General features: G+C 38.0%; 4 protein-coding genes and 1 long non-coding RNA gene across 5 annotated transcripts; 3 read left to right on the plus strand and 2 right to left on the minus strand.

Annotated features, from left to right (window-relative positions):
* Nucleotides 1–71: 71 nt before the first annotated feature.
* LOC125471777 lies at nt 72–1,520 on the minus strand. The gene is made up of 2 exons (XR_007253875.1): nt 1,138–1,520; nt 72–340 (listed from the first exon to the last, which is right to left on the minus strand). It is a non-coding gene; the product is annotated as an uncharacterized LOC125471777 (long non-coding RNA).
* Nucleotides 1,521–4,912: 3,392 nt separating this feature from the next.
* Nucleotides 4,913–7,854, plus strand: LOC125471785 (O-fucosyltransferase 36-like). The gene is made up of 3 exons (XM_048572536.1): nt 4,913–6,433; nt 7,136–7,385; nt 7,506–7,854. Exons 1-3 carry the CDS (start codon nt 5,103–5,105, stop codon nt 7,680–7,682), a joined length of 1,758 nt encoding a protein of 585 aa, XP_048428493.1. The 5' UTR covers nt 4,913–5,102; the 3' UTR covers nt 7,683–7,854.
* Nucleotides 7,855–8,883: 1,029 nt separating this feature from the next.
* LOC125471783 lies at nt 8,884–12,344 on the plus strand. The gene is made up of 9 exons (XM_048572535.1): nt 8,884–9,079; nt 9,479–9,730; nt 9,840–9,904; nt 10,012–10,110; nt 10,612–10,659; nt 10,859–10,928; nt 11,081–11,152; nt 11,357–11,482; nt 12,066–12,344. Exons 2-9 carry the CDS (start codon nt 9,509–9,511, stop codon nt 12,207–12,209), a joined length of 846 nt encoding a protein of 281 aa, XP_048428492.1. The 5' UTR covers nt 8,884–9,079; nt 9,479–9,508; the 3' UTR covers nt 12,210–12,344.
* Nucleotides 12,345–13,121: 777 nt separating this feature from the next.
* Nucleotides 13,122–17,450, plus strand: LOC125471782 (26S proteasome regulatory subunit 7). Its single transcript, XM_048572534.1, has 10 exons — nt 13,122–13,283; nt 13,418–13,499; nt 13,603–13,694; nt 13,783–13,860; nt 13,987–14,048; nt 15,277–15,421; nt 15,549–15,767; nt 16,244–16,425; nt 16,524–16,699; nt 16,974–17,450. Exons 1-10 carry the CDS (start codon nt 13,200–13,202, stop codon nt 17,129–17,131), a joined length of 1,278 nt encoding a protein of 425 aa, XP_048428491.1. The 5' UTR covers nt 13,122–13,199; the 3' UTR covers nt 17,132–17,450.
* Nucleotides 17,451–18,520: 1,070 nt separating this feature from the next.
* On the minus strand, nt 18,521–25,552 carry LOC125471781 (protein STRUBBELIG-RECEPTOR FAMILY 6). Its single transcript, XM_048572533.1, is given in 17 exon segments — nt 18,521–19,042; nt 19,199–19,355; nt 19,450–19,586; nt 20,213–20,251; nt 20,253–20,346; nt 20,461–20,732; nt 21,178–21,461; nt 21,994–22,289; nt 22,373–22,435; nt 22,538–22,603; nt 22,686–22,757; nt 23,069–23,140; nt 23,231–23,302; nt 23,384–23,449; nt 23,545–23,616; nt 23,709–23,841; nt 25,024–25,552. Coding segments are annotated over 17 exon segments (2,145 nt in total). The 5' UTR covers nt 25,121–25,552; the 3' UTR covers nt 18,521–18,889.
* Between the last annotated feature and the right edge of the window lie 984 nt (nt 25,553–26,536).

Consider the following 26,536-nt stretch of genomic DNA (forward strand, 5'->3'; position numbering starts at 1 on the left):
CTAAATTCCTAATCCTATCCAATTCCTTATCATACGTCTTAATCCAATCCGAGTTGCCAAACATAATCATAGACAGCAAGCTCTTTTCTTTGGCGCATTATGTTGGATCATAAATTGTGCAAACACACAAATAAAAGCACGAGTAAATTACAACAAAAAACACAAATGGTTTATGATTGTGATGGAAGATTAACTAACTAGAAGCAGTAGTCTCAGGAGGGCAGGTGTCACCTTCGGAGCGGCTGCGGTTGATTTTGGAGTCGACGGCCTTCTCCACCTCCTGCCTCTTTTCTTCTTTCTCCTCTTTCCCTTTCTCTATCACCTTCTCTACTTCTTCCTCCTACACAATCACAAACAGAGACCCCCATCAGACATCAAACATCAAAGACTGGGGATTCTCAAAACATTTAAAGCTTTTCACCTTCTCAGCTATGATAGAGGTGCATACATATGCTGTTATGACCATCAAAACCTTCATGTCATGGCTCATGCTATAAAATATCTGTAAACATATGAGGATATGAAGGATTGTTGAAAGATTTGAGAGTCAAAAGAATCTTGGATGTGATTATAAGGAGTTGAGCTACGTATTGTCGCACTGCTAATTGATTTTGGGATGGAACTTCCAACTTTCCAAACTTCACCTGTTTTTGAGATGAAAACTCAAACTTTCTAAACTTCAATTTTTCAGATGAAAACTCCAACTTTCTCAACTTTCTCTAAGAGTTGACTAACCTATATGTGAAGGCCAACTACGAACTTCACGTCACTCAATTGTTGACGTATTAACCTTAAAATTTACCGACACAATAATAAGTGTGAAAATATGAAGGCTTGTCCACATTAAAAGTTAACCTCAAGGACTTATAAGGTCATCTCCAACTTAGGACTGTAGGCCATATTTAGCCCGAATTTGTGCAAAATTTATCTCCAACCAAGGGCCAAAAAGAATCTAAATTAAATCAGGGCTAAATTTGCCAAGGGCAAGGTACATATAGCAAGCCCTCAAGCGGTCAAGAAAACAAACAATGAAAGAGAAATTATGTGCAGGAAGTCGGCTCATTACTAAAGAACAATCATGTGCATTAAAGAACGGTTGCCCGTTAGATTAGGAACAAGAAACGTAGCATAACGTACATCAACAACACGAGGGATGGGCAGCCTATGTCCATGAACGGCGGCGCGGTTGGGCGCTTTGGCTGTCATAAAACGCAACGGCAGCAGCTCCGCCGTGTTTGGCCAACCTTGTGCAGTAGTGCTAGTAATGCCTCCGGCTCTTGACCACTATCCAAACACTAGCCTTCCCTGGTGCTGCTTCATTGTTTTCTACAAAAATCCTTTGCTTTGCTAATGCTAGGTCCTTTTTCTCAACTATTCATTCTTCTGGTAGAAACTGGAAATCTAAGAAACCACGAGTCATGAACAAATGGGAGCATTTGACACATGTCATTCACCTTGGCCGCCACATTTCCTCTAGTGAAACGTGTCACACTGTTTGAAATTATTGAAACGTGGAGAAAATGCTGGAACTCGCTATTTCCTGCTATCCAGAATTTCTTTTACGTGAATACAAAGTGTTGGAGGATACTTTTAAGGAAATATCTCCAAATGAGATAATTTCTTAATATTGAAATAAAAAAAAATAAATCAGTCATACATAAAATTGAAATTATTAAAATATCTATATATAAATGAATTATTTTATCTCATTTTCTGATTTTTCTCTCCTCTCTCTTTCCTTGTCTCTCTCTTCTTTCACTTTCTCCCTCACGCAATATTTCTCCCCTTCTTACTGTGCAGACATGGTGTATTGTCAGCTCGACCAACACCATCCAAATCAAAGCCACCATCAATTTCATCTCGTCCTTGTGAGTTCAAAACACCTAGCCTTGTCACGAATCTCATCCTCGATCTTTGGGATCAAAACTCAACTAGGTCGAGAGTTTTGCGGCCATTTTTCGACAAAACTGCAAACAACCGAGGCTCGAGATCACCACCACTGGACTCGCATCGATGGTGGGAACAAAGCCCAATCATTAAATGTTGGTGTTTTGTTGGATGAATTTTTTAGGATTTACTCATTCTTTGTACTCGACATTCACATAATATGCTCACAGATCTAAGCCAAGCCAAAAATCCAGATCTCATAGCTCTCTTTTCAAAATCAGAAAAATAACATCAACACCGGTGATGTCACCACCATATACACTATATGCGCACTACTTTCACATGATATGTACAATACATGCACATGATATGCACAAAACTGTAAAGCAATGAGCTGTTTTTCGTATTAATGAGAAACTTTAACGACAACCTATTGGTATAATGGATACAATTAAAACACAATTGTTACGTATATAAGGTTACAATAGTAGTTTGAAAAGTCTTGTTACGTACATCACCACTTAACGGTGCACATGGAAAATATGATACTCGTTGTCATTATTTCATGGACACGCATGATCCTTAACGTTCTCTAAGCTTTTTCTTAATTTATTTTTTGGCCGAGGCCAACTAGGTTGTGGTCATGCTTGCTAAATTTCAGGGCACAACATACATACATCATAACTAGTGAACATTCCTGCTTCTCATATTAAGATGTAACCATGCACATCATATGCAAAACACATGCATATTACGGAAAAAATTTCACAATTTCACAAATTTTTTTTGTTTAGCTCATATCTATGAGCAAACATATGCATGTCATGTGCAAGTCGTGTACATGTCATATACATACAGTTTATAAGCAAGCTTAATACGAAGAGAGCGAACGAGTACGTGAAATAATTTCGTCCATGTCCTTCGCTATTCCTTTTTTCCACTCTAATTTCTCTCTTTTCCCTCAAATTTATCTCTCCTCCAAAAGGCAACTGACCTTTAATATGTTTTTTCATTTAATTGCAGCAAAAGCCAAACCCTATTTTAGTGCTTGTAAATTTGGATCGAGAGGAAGCGGAGGGAGGGAGAATACAGAAGAAATGAAAACCCACATATAAATCAGAGAAAAGATAAAAAAATAAAATATCAAAATTGAAGTATTTAGGTCTCCTCCAAGAAACACCAAACCAATCACTTCAACTCCAAAAATCCATCAATCAAAAAGCAAAATTAAGCAAACCCAGTTCACAAAACCACAAATGAAAAGGTAAAAATCAAAGAAGATGGGGGGTTAGAGAGAGCTCTTGTGCATATTCGAAATGTAGAGCGAGGAGAGAGAGAGAGAGAGGGAAGGAGAGAGAGAGAGAGAGAGAGAGAGAAAGCTTGGATGAAGAAGATGGGTGAGTTAGGGTTCTTTGAATTGGAATTGGGCGAGAGAACTCTCTCATCTCTGTTTCTCTCTCTACAAAATGAGAAATGAAGTATCAAATTTTTGGATAACTCATTTATATGGGAGGACAATTTGATCATTTCAAGGTGTAGGAAAAATCCTATTTCTGTCTGATTTTTGTGAATGGCGTGTGCATATGTTGTGTGCATATTTGAAATGTCCTATTTCTATCACAAGATTAAGAAATTGTCTCGTTTTGGGGTACTTCCCTACTTTTTAAGATGATCAATAATAATTATTGTTGTAAATTGCATTAAAAAAATGTGGGGATAGTTGGAATTGCATGCGTATGAAACACTCCTTTATTATAAACGCATGAATTTCTTTTATTAGAAATTTAGAATTCAAGTGATTTTTAGAGAGGCAATTGAAAGTATTTTTTGAAGAATTACCTGATATGTGTTTCTTAAACGTTTCCCTATTAAAATGTGTTTTTGTTGAGAATTTATTTCATATTGATGAGGAAGAAATTTTGCACAGACTTATATAAGTTGAGTTACTCTTCATATTGCCAATTGGTTTTATGGTGGAATCTCAACTTCTTCAGAGCAAGTTGCCTCACGTGTGAAGCCCAATAGACACGTGTGCTCTATGACACTCCGTTTATGTTGTCCACATGTTATGCTTGAAAATTTGTCACATAGGAGGGAGCATGTTGAGAATGAATATCACATTGATTAGAGGTTAGAGCATCTTCAAAAAAGTTACCAAAACTTTTTTTTTTTAAAACGTGTCCTTTGCTAACTCATTTGACACTTTTGTGCTACTTTAAAATGGGGGCACTCCAATCCACTCTTCAGCTAACTCTTTCACTTTAAAATATCAATATCTTTTTTTTTTTTGTCAAACGATATATTTTGTTATATTAGATGTTAAATTAGTCACTAACTGAGTTTGAACCCAAGCTGTTATGCAAGAACTCAACATTTTTCCACAACTATGATAAATGACCACTTGCTTAAATATTATTAATATTTTAACTTCATCTTATCTTTTGAAGCCTAAATTTTATTTTTAAACGCTTTACTAAACAATAAGATATATATTGCTAGCAAATAAGATATATATTTCGAATAATATATATATATTTTTTTTGCTAGCAAATAAGATATATATTGCAAAACTCAATTTGTTAATTTTAAAAAGTAGCAACTTACCTTGTATATTTACAAAATTATTTTTAATTCTTTAATTTAGTAATTAGGTTACCCTCTTGGACATGACATAACAAATTACTATCTTTAGTTTGCGACCCAATTACTATCTTTCTTGGACATGCTTCAGTTACTCCTCATATTACGCATTAGTTTTACATTGAAATCTCTAGCTCTTTTTTTTTTTTTAAACCTCTTTTAAAAGTAATTTCAAATATTCTCCTACCAATTTCTTTTTGCAAATAAACATTCCCCTACCAAACTACCACCAAATCGCACACAAATAGTGGGCTTGTTGAATGGGCTTTAGACAAACCAACATCAACCTCCTTAGTGGGCCGGTAAGTTGTCACTTTCGTCTACCGACACTCTCCATTGACAGCTCCACCCCACATTCCTCCACCACTGGGCCTCCGGCTTCCCCCTCTCCTCCGTGTTTCACTCACTCCATCAATTTCCTCCCACATCCCAGTCCCTCCCTCATCCGATAGTCTCACAGACACAGCTCAAAACACCAACAAGAAAGCGCTTTTTCCAACCGCCAGTCCAACTGTCACACCGCCACAGACATTCCACATTGCCGCTTCCCCGAAAAGCCAAAAGCACCTCCCAAAATGAACAGACTATCCTCGTCGTCCGAGGACGACGATGATCGCCAAAACCTAATTGACCAAAACGACAGAAAGCTCCCCACGCCTCGATCCACCGCCGCCGCCGCTTTCCACATCGCCGACGACTACGACGACATCGACAGCAACAGCAACAATCGCAGCTACAACCACCACCAATTACGACGCCGCTTCTCGTCCCTCAAGCTCGGCGACCTCTTCAACAAGCGATCCTTCGTCGTCCTCGCCATCTTCGTCCCTACCTTCGTCATCATCCTCTTCTTCGTTACCGACATAAAAGCCCTCCTCTTCACCGCCGGAAACTTCTCCTCCTCCCCCTATGACTCCGCCTCCGGTAAGCTCCGGGAGTCCGAGCTCCGCGCCCTCTACTTGCTTAAGCAGCAGCAGGTAAGCCTCTTCAATCTCTGGAATCAAACACTCCCCAATCCCACTAATTCTACTAATTCCACTTCCAATCACTCCGATTCCGCCCAAATCCCGCTCCTTGACGATCTCAAATCCGCCGTCCTCCGTCAGATTTCAATCAACAGAGACATCCAGCAAGTCCTCCTATCTGCCCACCGCACCGGAAACTCCACGGAGCCGGATTTCCGGGATTTCGGAGATTTTGAAAACCCGACTCTCGGCGATCGCTGTCGAGCTGTGGACCAACAATTCTCCCAGAGAAGAACAATTGAATGGAAACCCAATTCCAACAAGTATCTTTTCGCCATTTGCGTTTCCGGTCAAATGTCGAACCATTTGATCTGCTTGGAGAAGCACATGTTCTTCGCCGCATTGCTGAACCGGGTCCTGGTGATTCCCAGCCACAAAGTGGATTACCAGTTCAGCAGGGTGCTGGACATTGAGCACATTAACAAATGCTTGGGCAGAACGGTTGTGGTTACATTTGAAGAATTCGCTGAGAAGAAGAAGAATCACATCCATATTGATAAGTTTATCTGCTATTTTGCGCATCCGAAGCCTTGCTATGTTGACAATGAGCATGTGAAGAAGCTGAAGGGAGCTGGGGTCTCGATGAATAAGCTCGAGTCGGCTTGGGCTGAAGACGTGAAGAAGCCAACCAAGAGGACTGTGCAAGATGTTCAGTCGAAATTTTCGAGCAATGATGATGTTATTGCAATTGGGGATGTTTTCTTTGCTGATTTGGAGCAGGAGTGGGTGATGCAGCCCGGAGGTCCTCTTGCTCACAAATGCAAGACTCTGATCGAACCGAGTAGGCTAATAATGCTTACTGCCCAGCGTTTTATTCAGACATTCCTTGGGAAGAACTTTGTAGCGCTTCATTTTCGGCGACATGGGTTTTTGAAGTTCTGGTACATTCTCTTGCACCTGATTGTTTTTCAACCATAAATGTAGATAGAGTAGAAACTTAGGCCTCGTTTGATAGAGAGGATTGGCTTTGGTAGGACTATTCACCATATTGGAAGCATTTTAAAGGAAGAAATAGATGATAACTTCCTTATGTGTCCAATGGTAGGATTAAAAGGGACAACTATTCTTCATGACTAACTTTCAACTTGGACAAACTAAGGAATTTGTGCCTTTAAAATAACTTTAATATAGTGAATAGTCCTACTCAAGCCAATCCTCTCTAACAAACGAGGCCTTAGAGTACATAGATAATCGAGCATTTTGGTTTACTTAGAGGTAGCTGTGATATTGCATAAACATTCCTAGACTCTTCTGGAATGGATAAATCTGAACATGCTTCCAACTTTAAATGATGTGATCTCTAGGCATCAAAAGTGCAAAACCATTGGCTATAAATTACCCAACTTTACTGGACTTAACGTTGAAACAGTTGGTCTTTTTAGGGAGATCAATGTGAGGGCTTTGGTTGTCACTTGTTAATTCAGAGTGTGATATCAATGCATTAGTATATAGTCCAATTACGGTGTGCTTTTCATAATCTGTGTCTTGTGAATTGTGGCATTAAAAGATTGGGTGCACGCTAGTAGAATTTTTTGTTGGGATGTATTTGTTTATTGCCTCTAAATTCCTTCCTTATTTTCCAGCAATAATAAACAGCCAAGTTGCTTTTACCCCATTCCCCAAGCTGCGGATTGCATCACTCGGGTGGCACAAAGGGCAAATCCAGCAGTCATATATCTTTCGACAGACGCGGCTGAAAGTGAAACTGGTTTGTTGCAGTCACTAGTTGTGGTGAATGGAAAGACTGTACCACTTGTTAAACGGCCTGCACGAAATTCAGCTGAAAAATGGGATGCTTTATTATACAGACACGGTATCGAGGGGGATGCTCAGGTAGATTATGCTATCATTTTAACATTCTATGGTTGAATTAGGGTGCATTCGGTTAGTATACAGTGTATCGCCACTGCTTAAGATCCATGTAGCTTATATGCCTTTGATCATGTTTTGCAGGTAGAAGCTATGCTGGATAAGACGATATGTGCAATGTCAAGTGTTTTCATTGGAGCATCTGGATCCACCTTCACGGAGGATATCTTGAGGCTCCGGAAGGATTGGGGATCAGCATCATTGTGTGATGAATACCTCTGCCAAGGTGAAGATCCGAACTTTATAGCAGAGAACGAATGAAGAAATAGTATATTCATTGTTTGATGATTGTTGTTATTCTTTGTGGTTAAACCTGCGTACGTCGTATGCTTTCTGATTAGTTGTAGGTTTACCCTGAAATTAATTGACATGTATATTAGTGTATGATATCGGCATCTGCATTTAGAAAATGAGATTTGTTTTGCCTACCTCATTTTCTTTCTCTTTTTGCTCAATGATAAATGAGTAGATGTATGCACACGGTGCTTGCGTATAAAGTGTTGAAACTGCAAAAACTCTACGATGCATCATTGTATTTGCATACATTGTGCTGTAGAATCCTTTGGACCGTCATGTACAATGGTTTCGTCTAGATCTAACCGTCCATTGATGCGAAAAACGCTTGAAACTGTTGGGGGTTGTCAAACACACCCACTTTTATTTATGTCCTAGTGTTGGTATTTCTCCAGAGTATAACAGGCACACTGCAATGACTAATTTGTCGAATTTTCGTCATTAACTTGGCTTAAAAGAAACTTGTGACAGCAAAAAAGATGTGATTAATTATGACATAGCAGCAGTTTCGTATCAAAATCATGGATGCCAGTTCAATTTGAGATTAAACAAAATTGGAACACTCGAATTAGAATTTGGAATTGGAATTGGAATCCAAGCAGCTGCCAAATTGGATAAGAAAATAAAAGCAGGGATATTGGAGTGAGGTGGTAATTTAGTCACCAGCCAAATCCGTCACTCACCGCTCCAACCTTTGGTAAGCAAACAAAAGCATGACATGTATATTTACTTAGGACGAGAAAAGTTATAAATCAATGAAGAATATGGCTATGATTAGCATTTACTATTATTTTATGGAGATTTTTCATAAAATGACCAAAACGATTGATTGTGGAAAAACTCAGAAACCAATTCTATTGATTTAAAATTTTAGAGACCAAAGTGAGGAGTTATACCAATTTTAAGAACTATTTTGGTTAAAAAGCTAATCTGAAAAATAATTCAAAAGTAAGGTTTTTTTTTTTTTTGGGAAGTGTTATTGACACTTCAAAAATCTCATTATATACTTCTCATAATTATATTTTTCTTTTCTAATATAGAAAGTTTAGAACGTAAAATTAGATTTTTAAAATGCTAATAACAATTTTTTTCTTTTTTTTTACGAAGTTCAAAAGTTAATTTCAACTAGAGATTTCACAGTTTATAGCGCACGTGGAAAGACGAGGCGGAGGAGAGCTGAGTCACCTTCAATTTCAACTTGCTTCTCCCTCACAATCACAAAATCTACAAACTTCACGAACACACACGCAGCCATGGCACCTCTTCTCCTCTTCCCGGTACCGTCCGTACTCTTTCCTTCACTCTCCGTGACTCGTGACTCGTAACTCGTGACTCAGTATTTGGTGTTCGTCACTTCCCAGCTGGTTAGTTGTTTAGCTTTTCCTTTCGTTTTTTTCTCAAAACCTTCAATCCTAAAACTCTTACATTGCAGAATTGTGTCATCGTCATCAAATATATTTATTTAATTTGTCGATCTCATTTGAAATATTTGTATTTCTGTTCCTCCACTCCGTTGATTTAGTCTGTGATTGAAACAAAATTTTGGTTAATTTTAGTATTAAAAACCTGTGGAAAATGAAGATTCAATGATTCTTCGTCTCCTTCTTGGAATATACCAATTCCATTGATTTATTTTAATCAAAAACAAAAACCCAAATCAAAGATTCAATTTTTTTATTGTTAATTAAGGAAAAAAAAAAAACTCTTGTTGGTAATTTTTGTGTGCTGAATGATCACCAAAACAAAATCTGTATAAAAATTAGGGTTCATATTCTTTGTGGGAATTGGGAAGGATGAGAGCGAGAGTGATAGTTTTTCCGGTAAAAGGGAGGAACTGGTGCTTCAGCAGATCCATTGAGCCTTTGGTTTCAGACTCTGCATCTGCCTCTGCCTCTCAAACTCCTTCAACTCTCAAAGACCTCTGGAAAAAGTACAAGTCCAATGCCAATGACAAGGCCATTGCCAATCCTTTAGCTGCCAACGCTGAGCTCCTCATCGATTTCGTCTCTACCAAGGTCCATAGCAAAACCTATTTTCCTATTGTTAATCTTGCTGCTTTATTTTTGACTTGGGTTGTCTTGTATCTGTTTGGAAGTAATGGTTTTTTTTTTTTTCTGCAAGTAGATGAACCGAGCTTGGATCGGTCTGGAGAAGTCGCCTCAGGGAAGTTTTAAGAACAAGCTTCATGGGTAAATGAAACCATAAACTCACTCAACACATTTTGGCGGTTTCATTTCATATCACCACTCGAAGTTGTTCCTGTGTTTTTAACTTGAGCAATTTTTTAATGGTGTAGATTGGGATTGAAGCTGTTGGCTCGTGTTAAGCCGTCTGAGATTTTCCTGAAATCGATCTCTACTGAGGTCACAGGTGTTGAAGTTAAATACCCGTCCAGGTTTCCTCCTGTTTCTTTCACTTGCAAATGTGCTTTTTAAAATGGCTATCGTTTTTAACTTCTTCCTCCACTTCTGTTGGATTTGTACAGAAAACAAAACCAGTAGTCAAATATATAGAACAGCTCGGTTTATTCATTCATTGCTATTTGGAAAGATAACAATTTAATTTTAACAGCAAATGCTACAGCCCACGATGGTCTGAAATTTTGTTTCAAGTAAAGTTGATAGAGAGGACTTAACAGAAGTTATGCGGTGCTTTCTCTATTAGATAGGCTTATGGGAATAAATACTTAGCATTTCAACTTAGAACCTATTCCCAATCACAACTCTGGAGAGTCTGGACAATGCACACTAAGTAATGTTCAATTGAAACATGTTGTTCTCGGTGGATGTGGAAGTGTGAACAAGAATAAACATTTGATCTTCTAGTTTTATTTATACTTTTCTTTCTGTGATATTCTTAAGTTTTGGTGTGCTGATCATATGTTAGGGTTTTGCAGCTTAAATGCACGACTTGTGCGTAGGAGGCTACGGCATATTGCCATGAGGTATTCTCTTGCCTAGATTTTGAAGAAACAGAAGTTTGTGTTTCTTTGCATGATGTAACATTGAGCGAGTAATATGAAATTTGTGTTGAATGATAAACCTTACGGAACATAGTCACCTAAAGCTCCTTTATGTTGTGGTACATTTGGTGCTTGTTATGAGATCAAACTTTACTGATATGAAGTTTTATCTGATTATCAGGGGATCTGTCATACACAAAAAGTATTTATATGGTTCAGTTACGTTGCTTCCTCTGACATCTGCATTTACTGTACGTATATGTTAACTCTAGTTTTCAACTCTGATTTTACTCTGAATTTGTTCAATATGTGGATCCTTTAATTCTTTTGCACTTCTCAATATACATTTCCTTTTGCCAGATCAACAAAATTCACATTCTTGATTTATTTGAATTCTATGCAGGTTTTGCCTTTGCCTAATATTCCCTTCTTCTGGTGTTTATTCCGTACTTATTCTCATTGGCGAGCCCTCAAGGTTCGTTCCATACAGTGTTTTCAAAGATGAAACTATTTGTAGTCTGATTTCTTATGTAAAATAAATTAGCAAACGAGTTAACACTCAGCGGAAGAAATTTGTATCTACCACTTATGTCCTGGTTGTTCCATTATGTATTTGCTAATATTTCAATATGCGATATGTTAATGTTCTTTATTGTTTTTGTTTATGTTGATGTTTTAGGGAAGCGAGAAACTCCTTCAGCTAGTCTCAGATAGCTCTGTGACACCAAGTTCCACTACTGATGGAAATGAAAATGAGCATATTGACTGTCAGCATGGAAGCAAAGAGATATTCGATTCTCCTTACGTAAGTTATTTTATGATGTTCTGCAATTAGAGACAACGGGATTGATTTTCAATGGTCTGTGACAGCAGTCCTAAAAGAATTCCGTACTGGAATATATTATTGCAATTTTCTTTGTTTTACTGCATCCGTTTAAGTAAGTAGTTGTTTGTGTTGGATAAACCTAATTTCCAAGAGCGTTTATCACGTTTGCACAATTGAAACTTTTTAGGGTTTCGTCTTCTGTAACCTACTTTTGTTGTGGATGACAACTTGAGCCATCTTCCGGTTTTTGATTAGTTGTACGAGTCTAGTAAGTTTTACTGGTTTAATCACAAAATGCTGTCAAACCATTACTTGTAAGTTTTGGGTACCCTGTCCGTACGAGATCTAATTGACACTTGGTATGTCAAATGTGAGGATACGCATGTTCAGACTCTCCCGGTCCCGGAGGCAGATGCAACCTTTGCTTTTACACACACAAACACACCATTTTTGCAAATGCATATAATATCTAATATCACGCACATTGATCCCTGTCAAACATACTGGCATTCAGTTTTCTGCCATTTTACTAATTTCTTGTTTGGTTCCTCAATGAAAATAGGTTTTGCAGCCATCGAAAGCGCTTGAGGAACTTCTTCGTTATGGAGGCGAGCGTGAGGGTCTCAAAGAATGTGCGATATTAGATATCTGCAAAACCTTCGATTTGAACACGAATGATGTTTTAAAGTACAGGGGCTCGACGTAGTTACGTTGTTGCTTTTGTTTTCCATATGAAATGCAACTCACATTCTATTGGAGAAAGTAGTTTCATCGTTTTCTTTCAACATTTGTTGAACATTTGGCCCAAGTCCGAGTAAATTTTGAATTTTGAGGATGGAAATCTTGGCTATGATTGTTTTACTGGTCTTATATAATGTCAATCATTTTTTCTGGTATAAAATTTGAAATCCGAAATAAGAGGCTTTTGTTTACTTATTGTGAGTTTAAACCATCGATCCTCCTTAGCGCGATAAGATTTTGTTGTTGTTATTGTATTGTGGGAGTTTAAAACAATACTTAGGAATGGGGCACTCCGAAACGGATTTCGTGAATGCAAAGCTCGAAAGCTGGCGGAAAGAAATATGGAATTGTGATCTCTTGTTTTTGAGCAAGAAGAATGGCAGCGGTGCTTTAGTTTCTGAAAGCCAGCCAAACGGGGAACAACGGAGGAGCTGCGAGAGAGAGTTCGAGAAGATGGTGGAGTATGCGATCCAAACGGGGCATTTTCCTCGTAACAGTGTTGAATGGACGGTAAAAGATCATAACTTAATCGAGACTTACAAAATGCATTGTTTATATCTTTGAAATTGTGAACCCGATACCTAATTGTTATTTTTTCAAAAAATGAAGATTCCTTTATATAAAGGGTTGATACCTAAGTAAATAAAATGATAAGTCTAAATAAATGAAGTTTTCTAAAAGGTCGAAAATGCCTTTTTATTTTCTTCACAATCAAAATCCAAAATATTAAAAAAAAACAAAGACAAACAGGTAAAAAATGATAACTTAACAAAAAAATTGTACTGGAAAACAAAATAAATAAAAAAAAAAAGAAAAAGAAAAAAGAAAACGGAATAAGAGCAATGTACAAATTCTGGCTTTATACATAGACCAGCCTCTATATGTATTTTACCAGAGCACAGTCCCAAATCCCAACTTCTACTCCTCTCTCTACTTTCTCTGTCTAAACTCCCCGATGGCGCCAGAACCAGAAGACATCAAGGATGAGAAGAACCCTAGACCCCTCGACGAGGATGACATCGTCATCATGAAGACCTATGTGAGTTCTTCAACTGAATTCTTTTTCCACAAACCCTAAATCCCACCACCGATTTCATATTCACCCAAAACCCTAAATTTTTTTTTTTATTGATTTAGTGAATAATGGTTGTGGGGATATAATGGAATATGCAGGGGTTAGGACCGTATTCAAAGCATATTAAACAAGCAGAGAAAGAAGTAAAGGATCTGGCTAAAAAGGTCAATGATTTGCGCGGTATGTAGCTTCTTTGCTCGATGTGTGACCCCAATTTCGAAAGTTGTTGTTGTGGGTTGTTAGCTTTGTGGATGGGTTGGGTTAAATTTGATTGCTTATACAGGTATTAAGGAATCCGATACTGGGTTAGCTGCACCCAGTCAGTATGATCTCGTTTCGGACAAGCAGATGATGCAGGAGGAACAGCCTCTTCAGGTTCGGTTCAGTTTGGTTACACGCGCAACTATACACTCATTGATTTGTGTTATAATGTGATAGGTTTTGATTGATTTCTTGAAACCAGGTGGCTAGATGTACGAAGATTATCAATCCCAATTCCGAGGATGCTAAATATGTCATTAATGTCAAACAAATTGCAAAGGTCTAGCCTCTTTTTTCATCAATTTTTTTCATACAGCTATTTGTTTTTACTTTTGCTCCGTTTTTCAATCTTTGATCTGTTGATTTTCTTGTTCCATTCTTAATGCTTTGGATAATTTCATTGCAGTTTGTTGTGGGTCTGGGTGACAAGGTTTCCCCAACGGATATAGAAGAAGGCATGCGTGTGGGGTAGGCCCTCCTATTTTTTGAACTCTGATAGATTTCCATTTTTGTTAACTCTTATTGGATTATTTCCATGAGCATCGCTGGTTTAGGATGCAGTACGTAATGTTATGCTTGATAATAGTTGGTAAGCCACGCACCACCAAAAACATCTTAAAAGAATTTTCTGCAGTAGTGAAGTTTTTAAGAAATGGGGATAGTAATTTATTACAGTGATGCAGATTTGGACCTTCATTGCATAATTGCATATCAGCTATTTGCTTGTCACCTTGTTTAATTATATTATGCTATAGCATTCCATATTTGTGTTTGCAGTGATGGATATGTTAGTTCTCTTAGGATTGCAATTAGTGCTGTGTTTAATCACGTGCTCATGTCTTTAGCAAGATTATAGTATATTTGGAGGCTTGTGTATGTTTACAATTGTAGTGTCTTTCTGGTTATCCATTAGTTGGCCACTGCAGAGTTTGATAGGAACATTATCAAATTTGTGTGTTTACAATTGTGCATGCTCGCATCTCAGCTCTTTGCAGCACCATGTTTTATTATGTTGTGCTATTGTATTCCATATTTGTGTTTGCAGCAATGTATTAAAAGCGTGAGGAGTGGGCGAGGCGTCCGAGGCCTCACAGGACCTAAATTTTTTAATATATACATTGAGCATACACATATATTATATTAAAAAAAAAAAAAGATTATTAATCAATAATCATCCTGAGCACACACATGTATTATAAATATATACACACACATATATATACATGTATTATATTATATTATATTATATTATATATATATATAATAGAGGATGAAAAGTTCAATGAGCACACATATAACAATGCATGCAGACAGCACACACATCCATTATATAAAATCAGAAAAAAAAGCAAAGAGACGATAGTGCAAGGAAGAGGTATGAGGCAGTTAAAACCCTACCCAAAATCACCCATGAGGCGTGCCTAGGTGGCTCCGGCAAAGCCTTCTGCCCACTCCCTCAAAACAGAGGCGGCAACCCTCACGCCCAGCCTCAGAGGACGCCTAGGCGTGCCCTGAGGCGAGCCTTTTAAAACATTGGTTTGCAGTGATGAATATGTTAAGTCTCTTAGGATTGCAATTAGTGCTGTGTTTTATCACGTGCTCATGTCTTTAGCAAGTTTTTAGTGATTATTGTTGGAGGCTTGTGTGTGTTTACAATTTAGTGTCTTTCTAGTTAACCTTTTGTTTGTCACTGCAGGGTTGATAGGAACAAGTATCAAATTCAGATTCCTTTGCCTCCAAAAATTGATCCAAGTGTGACCATGATGACTGTGGAAGAGAAGCCAGATGTGACATATAATGATGTGGGTGGATGTAAGGAGCAGATTGAAAAGATGCGAGAAGTACGTATAGATTTAACCATTTCTCTTTACGCTGTTCATTTGTCTCCTATGGTATGTATGAATATCTACCGTTTTGGTATTAGGATAAACTTAACAGTGTGCATATATACTTGATCATTTGTCTTAGGTTGTTGAGCTGCCTATGCTTCACCCCGAGAAATTTGTGAAGCTTGGGATCGATCCGCCTAAGGGCGTCCTCTGTTATGGTCCTCCAGGAACTGGCAAAACTCTTCTGGCCAGGGCTGTTGCGAATAGAACTGATGCTTGCTTCATTCGTGTGATTGGGAGTGAGCTTGTTCAAAAATACGTTGGTGAGGGGGCTCGGATGGTCAGAGAGCTGTTCCAGGTTAGAAATAATTGCATGGTTTACCCATATTGATTTAACTTGGAATTATTTGGAGGGCTTTTTAGCCAAAATGGTCCTTGAGATTTGCATAACTCCTCATTGTGGTACCTGAGATTTGAAATCAATAGAATTGGTCCTTGAGTTTGTCCATAATCAATTATTTTGGTCATTCTGTGAAAAATTTCCATAAAATAAGGATAAAACAACAGAAATACCCTCAATTTTTTTCAAAATTGTTTTAGCCTATTGTTTATTATATTGAGGGTAATTTTGTCACGTTGATCCTTATTTAACATAATTATTCACCAAAATGATTGATGGTGGATAATCTCAGGGACCACTTCTATTGATTTCAAATCTCAAGGACCAAAATGAAGAGTTCAACAAATTTTAGGGACCATTTTGGCTAGAAAGCCTTATTTGGAGTACTGTTTTTCTGTTACTCTATCTTCTAACCATGTCTGTTTTGTTTTTAGATGGCACGCTCAAAGAAGGCCTGTATTGTCTTTTTTGATGAAGTAGATGCGATTGGAGGAGCGAGGTTTGACGATGGTGTGGGTGGAGATAATGAAGTTCAGCGGACTATGCTGGAAATTGTGAATCAGTTGGATGGCTTCGATGCTCGTGGGAACATTAAAGTCTTGATGGCGACAAACAGGTTTGTTCGTGTATTTGTTTTGCAGTTTAAGCGGTCTATATTTGGTTTCTTTTTTATTATATTAACACCTCATGGGCTTTATTGGATCTTTTTTTCAGGCCTGACACACTGGACCCAGCGCTACTGCGGCCAGGACGGTTGGATAGGAAGGTCGAGTTCGGCCTCCCTGACTTGGAGAGTAGGACGCAGATCTTCAAGATCCATACAAGAACGATGAATTGTGAAAGGGACATTCGGTTCGAACTGTTGGCTCGTCTATGCCCAAATTCAACGGGTAAGGATGCTTTCTGTACCACTGATAAGCAAATTGCCATTGTTACCTAGTCGTCCTCCTGATTCTTATTGTTAGTTTGATCTGATGTTGCTATCATTTGCATCCTCAGCTTTATTACGGTAACCTAAGGTGAGAATGTTGTGATTTGCATCTTCATTGCTATGTTTGATTGTGCTCCTATGGTCTACCTGTTTGTGATCTGACCTGCTACATGCCTCTTATCATGACTTTGTATTACTGGACTTCAATTTTGTGACATGGTTCTCTTTCACAGGAGCTGATATTAGGAGTGTGTGCACGGAAGCTGGGATGTATGCCATAAGAGCTCGAAGGAAGACAGCAACAGAGAAGGACTTCCTCGACGCAGTCAACAAAGTCATAAAGGGGTATCAGAAGTTCAGTGCGACACCAAAATACATGGTTTACAATTGAGCAGAGGAGATAGTGTATCGTGTTTGCAGAACCCATCAAGAAGCGATGCATTCTCTAATGGAGGGAGGAGGATATGCAGTGTTCCTTTTTAGGGTCACCTTGGCGACTTTCACGTCTGTTGTTTAAACTTGGTATCTTTCCTGTTTTATAAACCAATCTCGTAAAATTTATTGTTCGCTAAGCTGGTGGTTCTGAACTTGGATCTGCTCCATCGGAAAAACGATCCGATTGCTTTATACACTTGTTTTTCTTGCCACTCCAATTGCTAGACAGCTACATTTGCAGTTATTCCAAGTAGTGGTGATGGTGGATGTTTACATTTATTGTGTTGAAGCAGCTTATGCCAATTATAATGACCCAGTTTGGTTTGTTTTTGAGGTATATTTGGTAACTGCAATAGAATCCTCGTAGGCTATATCAGTTAGAGTTTTGGAACTCTCAGCAGAATGCAGATGGTATGCCGGAGGAAGGTGAGGATGGCGTAAAGCCACCGCGTCCCTTATGCCCCGGGCAAAACACGTGCTTCAATGGCCGGGACAAGGGTCTAGGGTTTCTCGTTCGGAGTTAGGGATCTTTTTAATTTGAAGTCTCTGTTGCCCCTTTAGTGAGGGATCTTAGATAATAGATATTGCACGTTGTGGAAGTTGAAGAGCTCTCGGAAGTGAGGTGCTGGGAGCAAGCCTGGCACTCCTCGGGTGTCAAACTGCACCCCCTTGGACACGGAGAGAGGCGAGTTTTCGGAGAAGGGACTGAATCGACACAAATCCTAAGCAGAAATTGCAATCTTTAAGAGCAAATGCAGAACTTGAAACAGAAGAATAGGATCATTCGCAAATGCACAACTTGTAGGGAGCGAGAAGGGACTCACCAAATACCAACAATGGTGTCTCTGCCCCGGCTGTAGCTCACCAGCAATTAACTGTTCATCATTTCTTCTTCGTCGAATTTGGCACAAAATGCAGGAGCTGACTTGACTTGCTCTTTTTTTTCGAAAATTATTTGAATGGTTCTTTTATTTATTTGTAAACAATTATTACTACTCTAAACTAAACAAACAGGAAGGAAGAAGAATTTGAAACCGAAACGCAATAGGTTGAAAAGCAAAACTCTATTCACCGGCAAATCCACCACTTCGATAAATGTATTATAAACGACATTAATATATTAACCTACATTCAACAACGTTTAAAGCAATGAAAAATCTACTAAATTTGTTCAAATTGAAGAAATTTGATGAATTAGTCAGAAATATTTTTTTCCCTTCAATTAATCTTTACAACCAATCTATCTTCTACATTCAACTTCGACAAAATTGCTAAACTCGACATCTATTTATTCCTTCAACGTACCTTGAATTTCGTGGCCACCGAACGCGACCGAATGAAAAAATGAATTTTAAGTTTTAATTTATTTACTTAAATATTGTAGAGCTACAAGAGAAATCAAGTGCGTGAAGAGGTCCATAGTTTCTGCACTGCAAACTGATCACTGATAGCTGCACCGTACATGCACTGCGTTTTAATGTATACATAAGGTGACTTAAATAACTCATTTGAAACAAGCTCCAAATTCACCCAGTTCAATTTGGAAAAGTATTCAGCAACGAAAGAACTACCTCAACTACGTAAAAATATTAACAGGCGTATACTACCGCTCGGTAGCATGTGGTGTAGCCAGGGCAAATGTACTCAAAATGTACGTGGTTTTCTTGAGGTGTGTCCCCGTGTGTGTCATCAGCATTGTCACCTCAAGCTTTACTCAAGACAGGTCGTCCTGTGCATCGGCATTACCACCTCCATGGGACGATCCTTGATCATTTCCAACTGTTCTCCTGCTCATGTTGGCTCGCTGCACTAGCCGAACCAATGCCTGAACCACTTCTGACATGGGAGGTCGAAACTCAGGCTCCGGCTGCACCAAAATGTGGAGCTCAAGGGTCAGATTTTCACCTCAGTGCATTCTTATGGAATTGCAAAACATGAACCCCACATCCTATATTTCAACTAGAAACTAGGTAACAGTCGTCTTTCATCCCCTAACGAGTAGTTCAGTTTAGTGTAAACTTACCTGGACACAGAGCGCTATCACATCAGCAAACCGTGACAGAGATTTAACTGGATAGAGCCCCTTGAGTTCTGGATCTACCATTTTCGAAAGGGCATCGATATCATGGAGCTGGGGTGTTGCCCATCGAACCAGAGATTGTTCAGACCTAGGCTTCGAGCTGTCAAGGAATTTTCATACAATTAATTTCACCAATCTTTTTAAATGGTAATAACATAAATATAATAGTCAGACTAATTTATGTAATTATTTACTTATCAAATGCTTTCCGCCCACTAAGAAGCTCCAGCATAACCACTCCAAAACCATAGACGTCACTCTTTAGAGTATATTGGCCAGACATGGCAACCTCTGGTGCGCTGTACCCAGATCCTGCATTATGGTCCAATGCCTGCACATGTGAAACTTAAACCATCAGCACTTTCCCAGAAAAATAATGATCAATTTGACTGATGCAACAAGTATGCACGCGTTCTGCTACCACTTAAACAAGAACACCCATCCAGTCGTATAATTTTCCGACAATCATAAATGGGTAACACTTGAGTCAATGAAGTCTCAGCACTTTTGGGGGCATGAAATGGTCGTTTAACCAAGGGGTTTCACACAATAATTTTTTCTTCCTAACAAGTACAGATGCTCTTGGGTCATGGAATGTGTTCCACGATTACAGGAGATCTGAACAGGAAGTACCCTTGTAAGCGTTCTAAAGTCTGCTCCTACCTTATTTCTCTAGGTCCATTTATGTAAATGTTAAGACATATAGAACCTTATTATCGTTTACAATCATAAGACAATAGAAATTTGACTACGATAGTCTATTCCAACTCATTATGTCTGATTCTGAGACTGGTGCATATGAGTTCTGGGTTTTCATAAATCCTGGTAATTATAATCATCCACGTATAAATACAGCTATTCAGCTAGGACACAATTTCAGATAATGGAGTTATCAGTTCATGTTGTATGGATATGAAAAAGATATAAAAGTTCAAAGTATGATATCCCAAATTTAACCTGATCAGCATTGGGGATAGAGCTTGCAAGGCCAGCGTCCTGAAAGATGAGGGTTGAGCTCCACATCCAATAATATGTTGGTTGACTTTATATTTTTGTGAATAATAGATGGTGAACAAACTTCATGCAAGTACCTAAAAGAAAGCATTGTGAGTACCCGCGGCACATTTGTCCAGTCGTCGAGGTATCAAAATGATTGCAAGCTCAAATTTGTAAGCCAAAGGATGGACGTCCACTAAGAAACTTACTCTAATGCACGTGCAGTCCCCAAAGCAATCTTGACACGAGAGTTCCATGTCAATGGCTTGTTGTATTCATCTGATAGGTGCAGGAAGTCATGCAGCGAACCATTTTTATGGAATTCATAGACTAGCAGGTGCTGTCCATGCTCTGAACAATAACCCACCAGCTCTGTTACATTTGGGTGATGCAACTGGGAGATGCTTGAAACAATCTCGGTGAATTCTTCGGACAACTCACTAGGAAGGACAGATGAATCTAATTTCTTCACAGCAAGAACCTATTAACATTGTTAAAAGTAAGTAACAAATTATTATACTGTCTTCAGTCTTTGGAACAATGGAATTGAAGCATTTGACAAATAAATATAACAATAATAAATTAAAAACTAACAAATGCTTAACCAACCATATATGCATGCAGGATTTCATACTGGTTCTCCAGAGTATTCACTCTGTGTGTGTGTGTGTGTGCAAGGGTATCCATAGCCCGTGCATGAGAGAGAGAGAGAGAGAGAACAGAAGATTTCAACTGAAAAATCAATTAAATGATCGAATTAATATGAAAGTAAACAAGCAAGTCAGTCATCTTCAGGCAGGATATGAAGAAGAAAAAGCACTAATCCTTTGACATCAATGAAAAGGGACATGTCACTGGATTTAAAGAGATTAAACCTTTCCAACATCAATGGCATGGCATATAGATTTATTAGGTAAACAGTATACCTTCCCATCATCAAATTGAGCCCGATAAACACGTCCAAAAGACCCCTCACCAAGAAGGTTGTCAATGCTAAAGCTGCCAGTAGCCATCTGCAGGTCTGCTATTGAATATGAGGTCACATTTAAAGGAGCTGTGATGGTTTTCTTGACAACAATGGGTTTCTTAGTGAATTCATCGTCATCAAATGATTTATTGCGATCAACTGGTGGGGGTCTAAGATTTATTGTGGCAGGAGTATCAAAGGTCTTGAAGTCCAACGGGGCAGGGGTTTGTACAGACTTCATTTCTGCATTGGAGTGCCGGAGACAAAGCAGTTAACATTGGTTCAACAAAAAACTTCTAGAATCTGAACAAACATAATTGAAATGTTAATGTATCCTATTTGCATAACTAATTTCAAAATGGCATCAGTTGGCCTCAGGCAAGGAACATAATTTTCTAAAATAAATTTGAGAAACAGAAAGAAAAAAAAAATAGTGAATAAACCAAATCTACAGACATCAAGAGACATTTATTCAGTAAACTGCAAATTTGAGCAATTCCTCGCCATTTAGAATACTTTTTATTTTATAACGCTATAGATCTTGATCTTTTAATTTCAATTCAATGATTTGCGAAATCAACTAATAAACTCAATCCAACTGATAAACAAAGAAACCAGTATCACACAAAAAACTGGCAGGAATATTGCAGAAAATATAGTCATATTCAGTCTAGGGAAGTCAAACCGAATAGCATGAAAAGCAAACCAATGGAAATGACAAGGTAATTTCAGATAATGCTCAACTGAATGTAAAATGTATACAAATTGTCGGTACCTTGCACTTCACTTGCAAGGGGAGCAAAGGGCCGACTTTCAAACTTTTCCACATCTGAAGATGACTTCTTTGACCTTTTCTTTATGAGAAAGAATGCTACAATCGCTGTAACTACAAGAAGAGATATCACTATTCCTGCTATGGCACCACCCCCTATTCCTGATTTCTTGCCACCTGACCCACCATTTGATGATGAGTTGTCGCCGCCAGACTTGTGATTTCCGTTGTGCTTGGCTGGAGGTGTACCAGGTGGGGGTGGGGGTGCAGGACCTGAGTTCCACATGTTTCCATCCTTCCTGTAAAGAGATTTCTTAGAACCATATTGTAAACATATTCTCCCCAGATTGGAAACAACAGTAGCTCATTATAGAATGCTTACTCCAGATTAATGTTTTTCAACTGCTCTGGAATCCAGCCGGTGAAACGGTTATTTTCAATATTCCTAAGAAACACAAACAAAAGTACTTTAGTGGGTTGAAAGCCTGAAAGCCAGGAGAGTGGGGAGTGCTAATGAGCATCCCGCTAAGTTGTATGGATATCTCACAGATTATCAAGGGGGAGATTGGCAAGGACGTCAATAGTCCCTGTTAACTGGTTATTCTGCAAGAACCTGAAAGAAGACAAATTCCAGGGATGGGTCAAGACTACAAACTAGAAAAGCATACCATAATAATAAAATTCTCAATACTTACATTGTTTTCATACTTGAGAGGGAGCTAAAACTCTCAGGAAGGTTGCCTGGCAGAGAATTGAAAGATAGATCCCTGAAACGAAGAAAAGAATTATCGTCATTTCATCCTTTAGTAAAACCAACATAAATTCTTTAGCAACTTTCAAAGGAGATGATTGACACTTGCAGAATTTCATAGCAGAACGAAAGCATAATTCTTTTTGAAGATTGTACATATTGAGTCATTGACTGATTATGCAATATGGTACAATGTTATTGCTAGTAACATTACTTTTTTTTCTTCTTTTTGAGAAGGGAGTGGCTGAGTTGCAAACTAGGCACTCGTGCCAAAATGGACAACATTTCAAGCTACTTCTTATGTACAACACAGATGGAAGAACTCACAAGATGGATAGAGAAGAAAGCTTTCCAAAAATGTCATTCAACTGGTTCTGAAGCTGATTGTGACTTATGTTCCTGCAGTCCCCAAAAGAATGAAACTGGTTTATTTCAAACATTTTCGATAAGTTGTGAGTATTGTGACAAAAGTTATTAAGATTTACTTACAGGTATTTAAGAGTCGTTATCATAGAGATGGAATAGGGGATGTCTTGATTGAAGTTATTATGACCAAGGTTTCTGCATAGAAAAGATGGCTAATGTTATAGAAGTGGAACAATACACAACAGAACAGTAGATAAATGTGGTTATGAATCATACAATCGTGTCATGTTCGGAGGAAGTGTATAAGGTATGGAGCCTGCAAGATTATTATTGCTCATGTCTCTGCAAAATTTGTCAAATACTCAAATCATGAGATCAAACTAATCAGTAAAATAAAATGGATCGATCAACTTGACACACGTGACCATTGATCTTACAGGTTGGTTAGTGCTGTCAAACTCTGAAGCTGATACCCTAGCGTCCCAGAAAGTTGAAGACCTGATAAATCACTGATAAAAAAGAAGTAATCACAGAATAGCTATCAGAAATTTGCATAAATGTGATAATATCTGGGCAAATGAATGCAGAAGTAGGGAATCACATTTCTGTTACTCGTGAGCCCGAGCACTTAACACCTTTCCACGACTGGCCACATGGATCATCGCCATTTTGACTCCATTGGGTTAGCTGAGGTGGGGAATTTAAGCTACCATACAAGACCTTCAGAGCACTAACTGTGCATTTAACATGCCAAAAGAAAATTCAATATAAGAAAAGCAAGATATGGACCATGAAAATTAATTTTATGTAGTTGCAACACTCTACTTTCTTGCAGAACAATGAAACTGGAAGAGAAGTAAAATATTCCTAAGTCTGAAGGAGAGCATCTACAACTGATATTACGAAAAGATTAAACTCGCAAACAGTAATGGTACAAGGATGCAAACCAACTGATTTAGTCTAAAAGATGCTCAGAAGTTTGGGATGGTGTGTCATTCAGAGATTTCGTAAACCAAGCTAGATCTAGAGGAGCAAGATAACCATTCGTTTGAGTCAATCAAGTCGATGAACTACTCTCACGTTGAATGTTTTATAAATGCGTTTTGTTCGATGATAAAATAGTATTTAAATATAGTTGATGTGTTTTAGATGATGAAATTTTCAAAACATCAAAACTATACTTCAATTCCTCATTCACAAATTGATGCACCTAAGGGAAATAAGAATGTAACTGAATGGGTTAGCCAAACTGACACTTAAATCCTGTAACTTCGAATCAAATTTTTTAAATCGCATCCTTTTGAAATCCGCTGGTACTTTCAACTCCCTAATTACCTATCCTAAACGCAAAGTGCGAATTGTTAATGACAGAAATGTAGCAATTGCAATTTCATCATCACTCAAAGTGGGAATTAAACACTTATAAAACTCTCAAAGTGGCAATGATGGTCATAAAGCGACATCTAATTATCACTTTGATAAAGAAAAAGACTCAATTTATTCTCTTTTCGGAAGCACAAATTACATGAATGGCAAACAGCAATCACATCAAACCCCAGAATTGCTTTTTAATTAGTGAGGCAAAGCAACAGTTCCTCAGATGGTCCTTTCATTTTGTCTATGGAAACAAATCTTCACACCAAAAATATAATTAAATTAAAAAAACGAAAATTAACAAGATAGGCACAAATCTGACTCCCAATAAGCAGTTCAAGAACCACTTCTGAAATACTAAAGAAAGTCAAATCCAAAATACATTCAGTGGGTTTAGTATTTAACACAAACGAGAAAAACTAAAGTTTCTAACTTTATGCAGATTTAGCAAAAATTAACTCATGGGAGCCCAGATAAACCGATACTAATTCAAATAAACAGCAGAAAATTACAGAGAAAAAGAGTTGGGTGAGGCAACTGACCATCTGTTGGATCTGTGGCAGCATTGATGGAGCTTGGACTCCACCCCAGAATGCAGATGCAGAAAACCAGCAAAACCCACCTCCAAGTCTCCACCATCTCTCTCTCTCTCTCTCTCTCTCTCTCTCTCTCTCCTGCTCAACACTCAATGCCTCCTCCTTCTCAAACACAATGGTAATCAAAGCATGCCCCTTTTGGGGTGAATTGAATTGATTTTGTTTTCCCAAACAGCAGATTTGTAAATATTTTATTCAAGTAGGCATTCGCCCAAGCAAAGCTGGCAGGCACGATTTGCCAGAAGAATCCAAAGCCACAGAAAAGAAAACCCTTTTATTTTTACTCTCTCTCTCTCTCTCTCTCTCTCTCTCCTCTTGGTTTTATTGCAAATTTTCAGTCTTTTCCTTTCTTTTTAGTTTTTAGGTGTGAGGAGGAAAATATTCAATACACTCTTGGTTGGTGTGTATGTAGCTCCGTTCCTTCTGTATAATTATGCTCTATCATCTTCGCACACACTGTCTCTCTCATCTTTCTCTCTTTCTCTCTCCTAATTTATTTACCAAATCAGGTTTTAAAGTCAGAGCATTCACCAGCAAGCATCACACGGTTTCATCAGTAGTGGCCTTCATTTCAAGACTGCGTGGCCACCCAATACTTCAAAAACTCGACCAAAAAAAAAAAACCATAATAAAAGTCCATTAAAAAAAAGTACAACCCATGCTGGATTTACTTTCAAGTTTCAAGTTTTTACTGAGATTGTCACCTTTCCATTTTTCAATGAGGAGTCACGAGATTCTCGTAAGGGAAACCATTTCTTTTTCTTTTCTTTTTTTTCCATTTTTTTTTTTGTTTTTTTGTTTCTGTTTGTACCTTTTGAAATTCTCCTTAAGGATGGTTAACAGGTTGGATTGGTCGGGTTGAACTTCAACCCATCCGCCAACTCAATAGGTTCGGATTGGAATTCTTCAAACTCATTGCTACATGATAAAATGGGCAAGCCATTGTTTGGCGGTTTTGGGTTTGATGTGTTTCGCTGGTTGAGCTTAATTGGTTTCTTTCTTATGCATAAGAGCATCTCTAATGAGCTTCCTAAATCAGCTTGTAGCTAAATTTCAGAGAGGATTTGAAAAAAAAGTTTATCTTCAATCACACTCACTATCCAAAGATAGGAATTCTGAATTGTCCTAGGAGCTCCTAAATCTTAAACAATAAAAAATGATTCCCTAAATTAGAGAGTATGATTGGAGTATTTTTTTAGGGAGCTTCTAAAATATCTTTATAGTCTTTTTAGCATGATCGGATATGCTCTAATATGAGTTTGAGTGACAAATAATCAACAATTACGTCAATTTGGCCCAAATCATGTGAATTCAGTGTTTAGAATCACTGTATGTTAATAATAAATTTCACTAGTCAAAGCAAGTATTAATATACAAGTGCATTTAAAAGTTACTAAATTTTGTGAATATATCTATTCAATATACTAGTAAGTTTAAAAATTATAGTGATTCTAGTGAG

This window comes from the organism of the source record quoted next, unplaced genomic scaffold, assembly GCF_019419815.1.
Source record: "Pyrus x bretschneideri cultivar Hongxiangsu unplaced genomic scaffold, Pyrus_bretschneideri_v1 Contig61, whole genome shotgun sequence".
NCBI classification, from domain to species: domain Eukaryota; kingdom Viridiplantae; phylum Streptophyta; class Magnoliopsida; order Rosales; family Rosaceae; genus Pyrus; species Pyrus x bretschneideri.

Bases quoted from the DNA above. Each gene is read 5' to 3' on its own strand.
- LOC125471785 (XM_048572536.1), top strand. From the start codon at position 5,103: ATGAACAGACTATCCTCGTCGTCCGAGGACGACGATGATCGCCAAAAC. The intron at 6,434-7,135 runs GTACATTCTCTT...CTTATTTTCCAG, and splicing joins CATGGGTTTTTGAAGTTCTG to CAATAATAAACAGCCAAGTT. The intron at 7,386-7,505 runs GTAGATTATGCT...CATGTTTTGCAG, and splicing joins GTATCGAGGGGGATGCTCAG to GTAGAAGCTATGCTGGATAA.
- LOC125471783 (XM_048572535.1), top strand. From the start codon at position 9,509: ATGAGAGCGAGAGTGATAGTTTTTCCGGTAAAAGGGAGGAACTGGTGC. The intron at 9,905-10,011 runs GTAAATGAAACC...TTAATGGTGTAG, and splicing joins TTTAAGAACAAGCTTCATGG to ATTGGGATTGAAGCTGTTGG. The intron at 10,929-11,080 runs GTACGTATATGT...AATTCTATGCAG, and splicing joins CTCTGACATCTGCATTTACT to GTTTTGCCTTTGCCTAATAT.
- LOC125471782 (XM_048572534.1), top strand. From the start codon at position 13,200: ATGGCGCCAGAACCAGAAGACATCAAGGATGAGAAGAACCCTAGACCC. The intron at 13,695-13,782 runs GTTCGGTTCAGT...TCTTGAAACCAG, and splicing joins AGGAGGAACAGCCTCTTCAG to GTGGCTAGATGTACGAAGAT. The intron at 16,426-16,523 runs GTTTGTTCGTGT...TCTTTTTTTCAG, and splicing joins GTCTTGATGGCGACAAACAG to GCCTGACACACTGGACCCAG.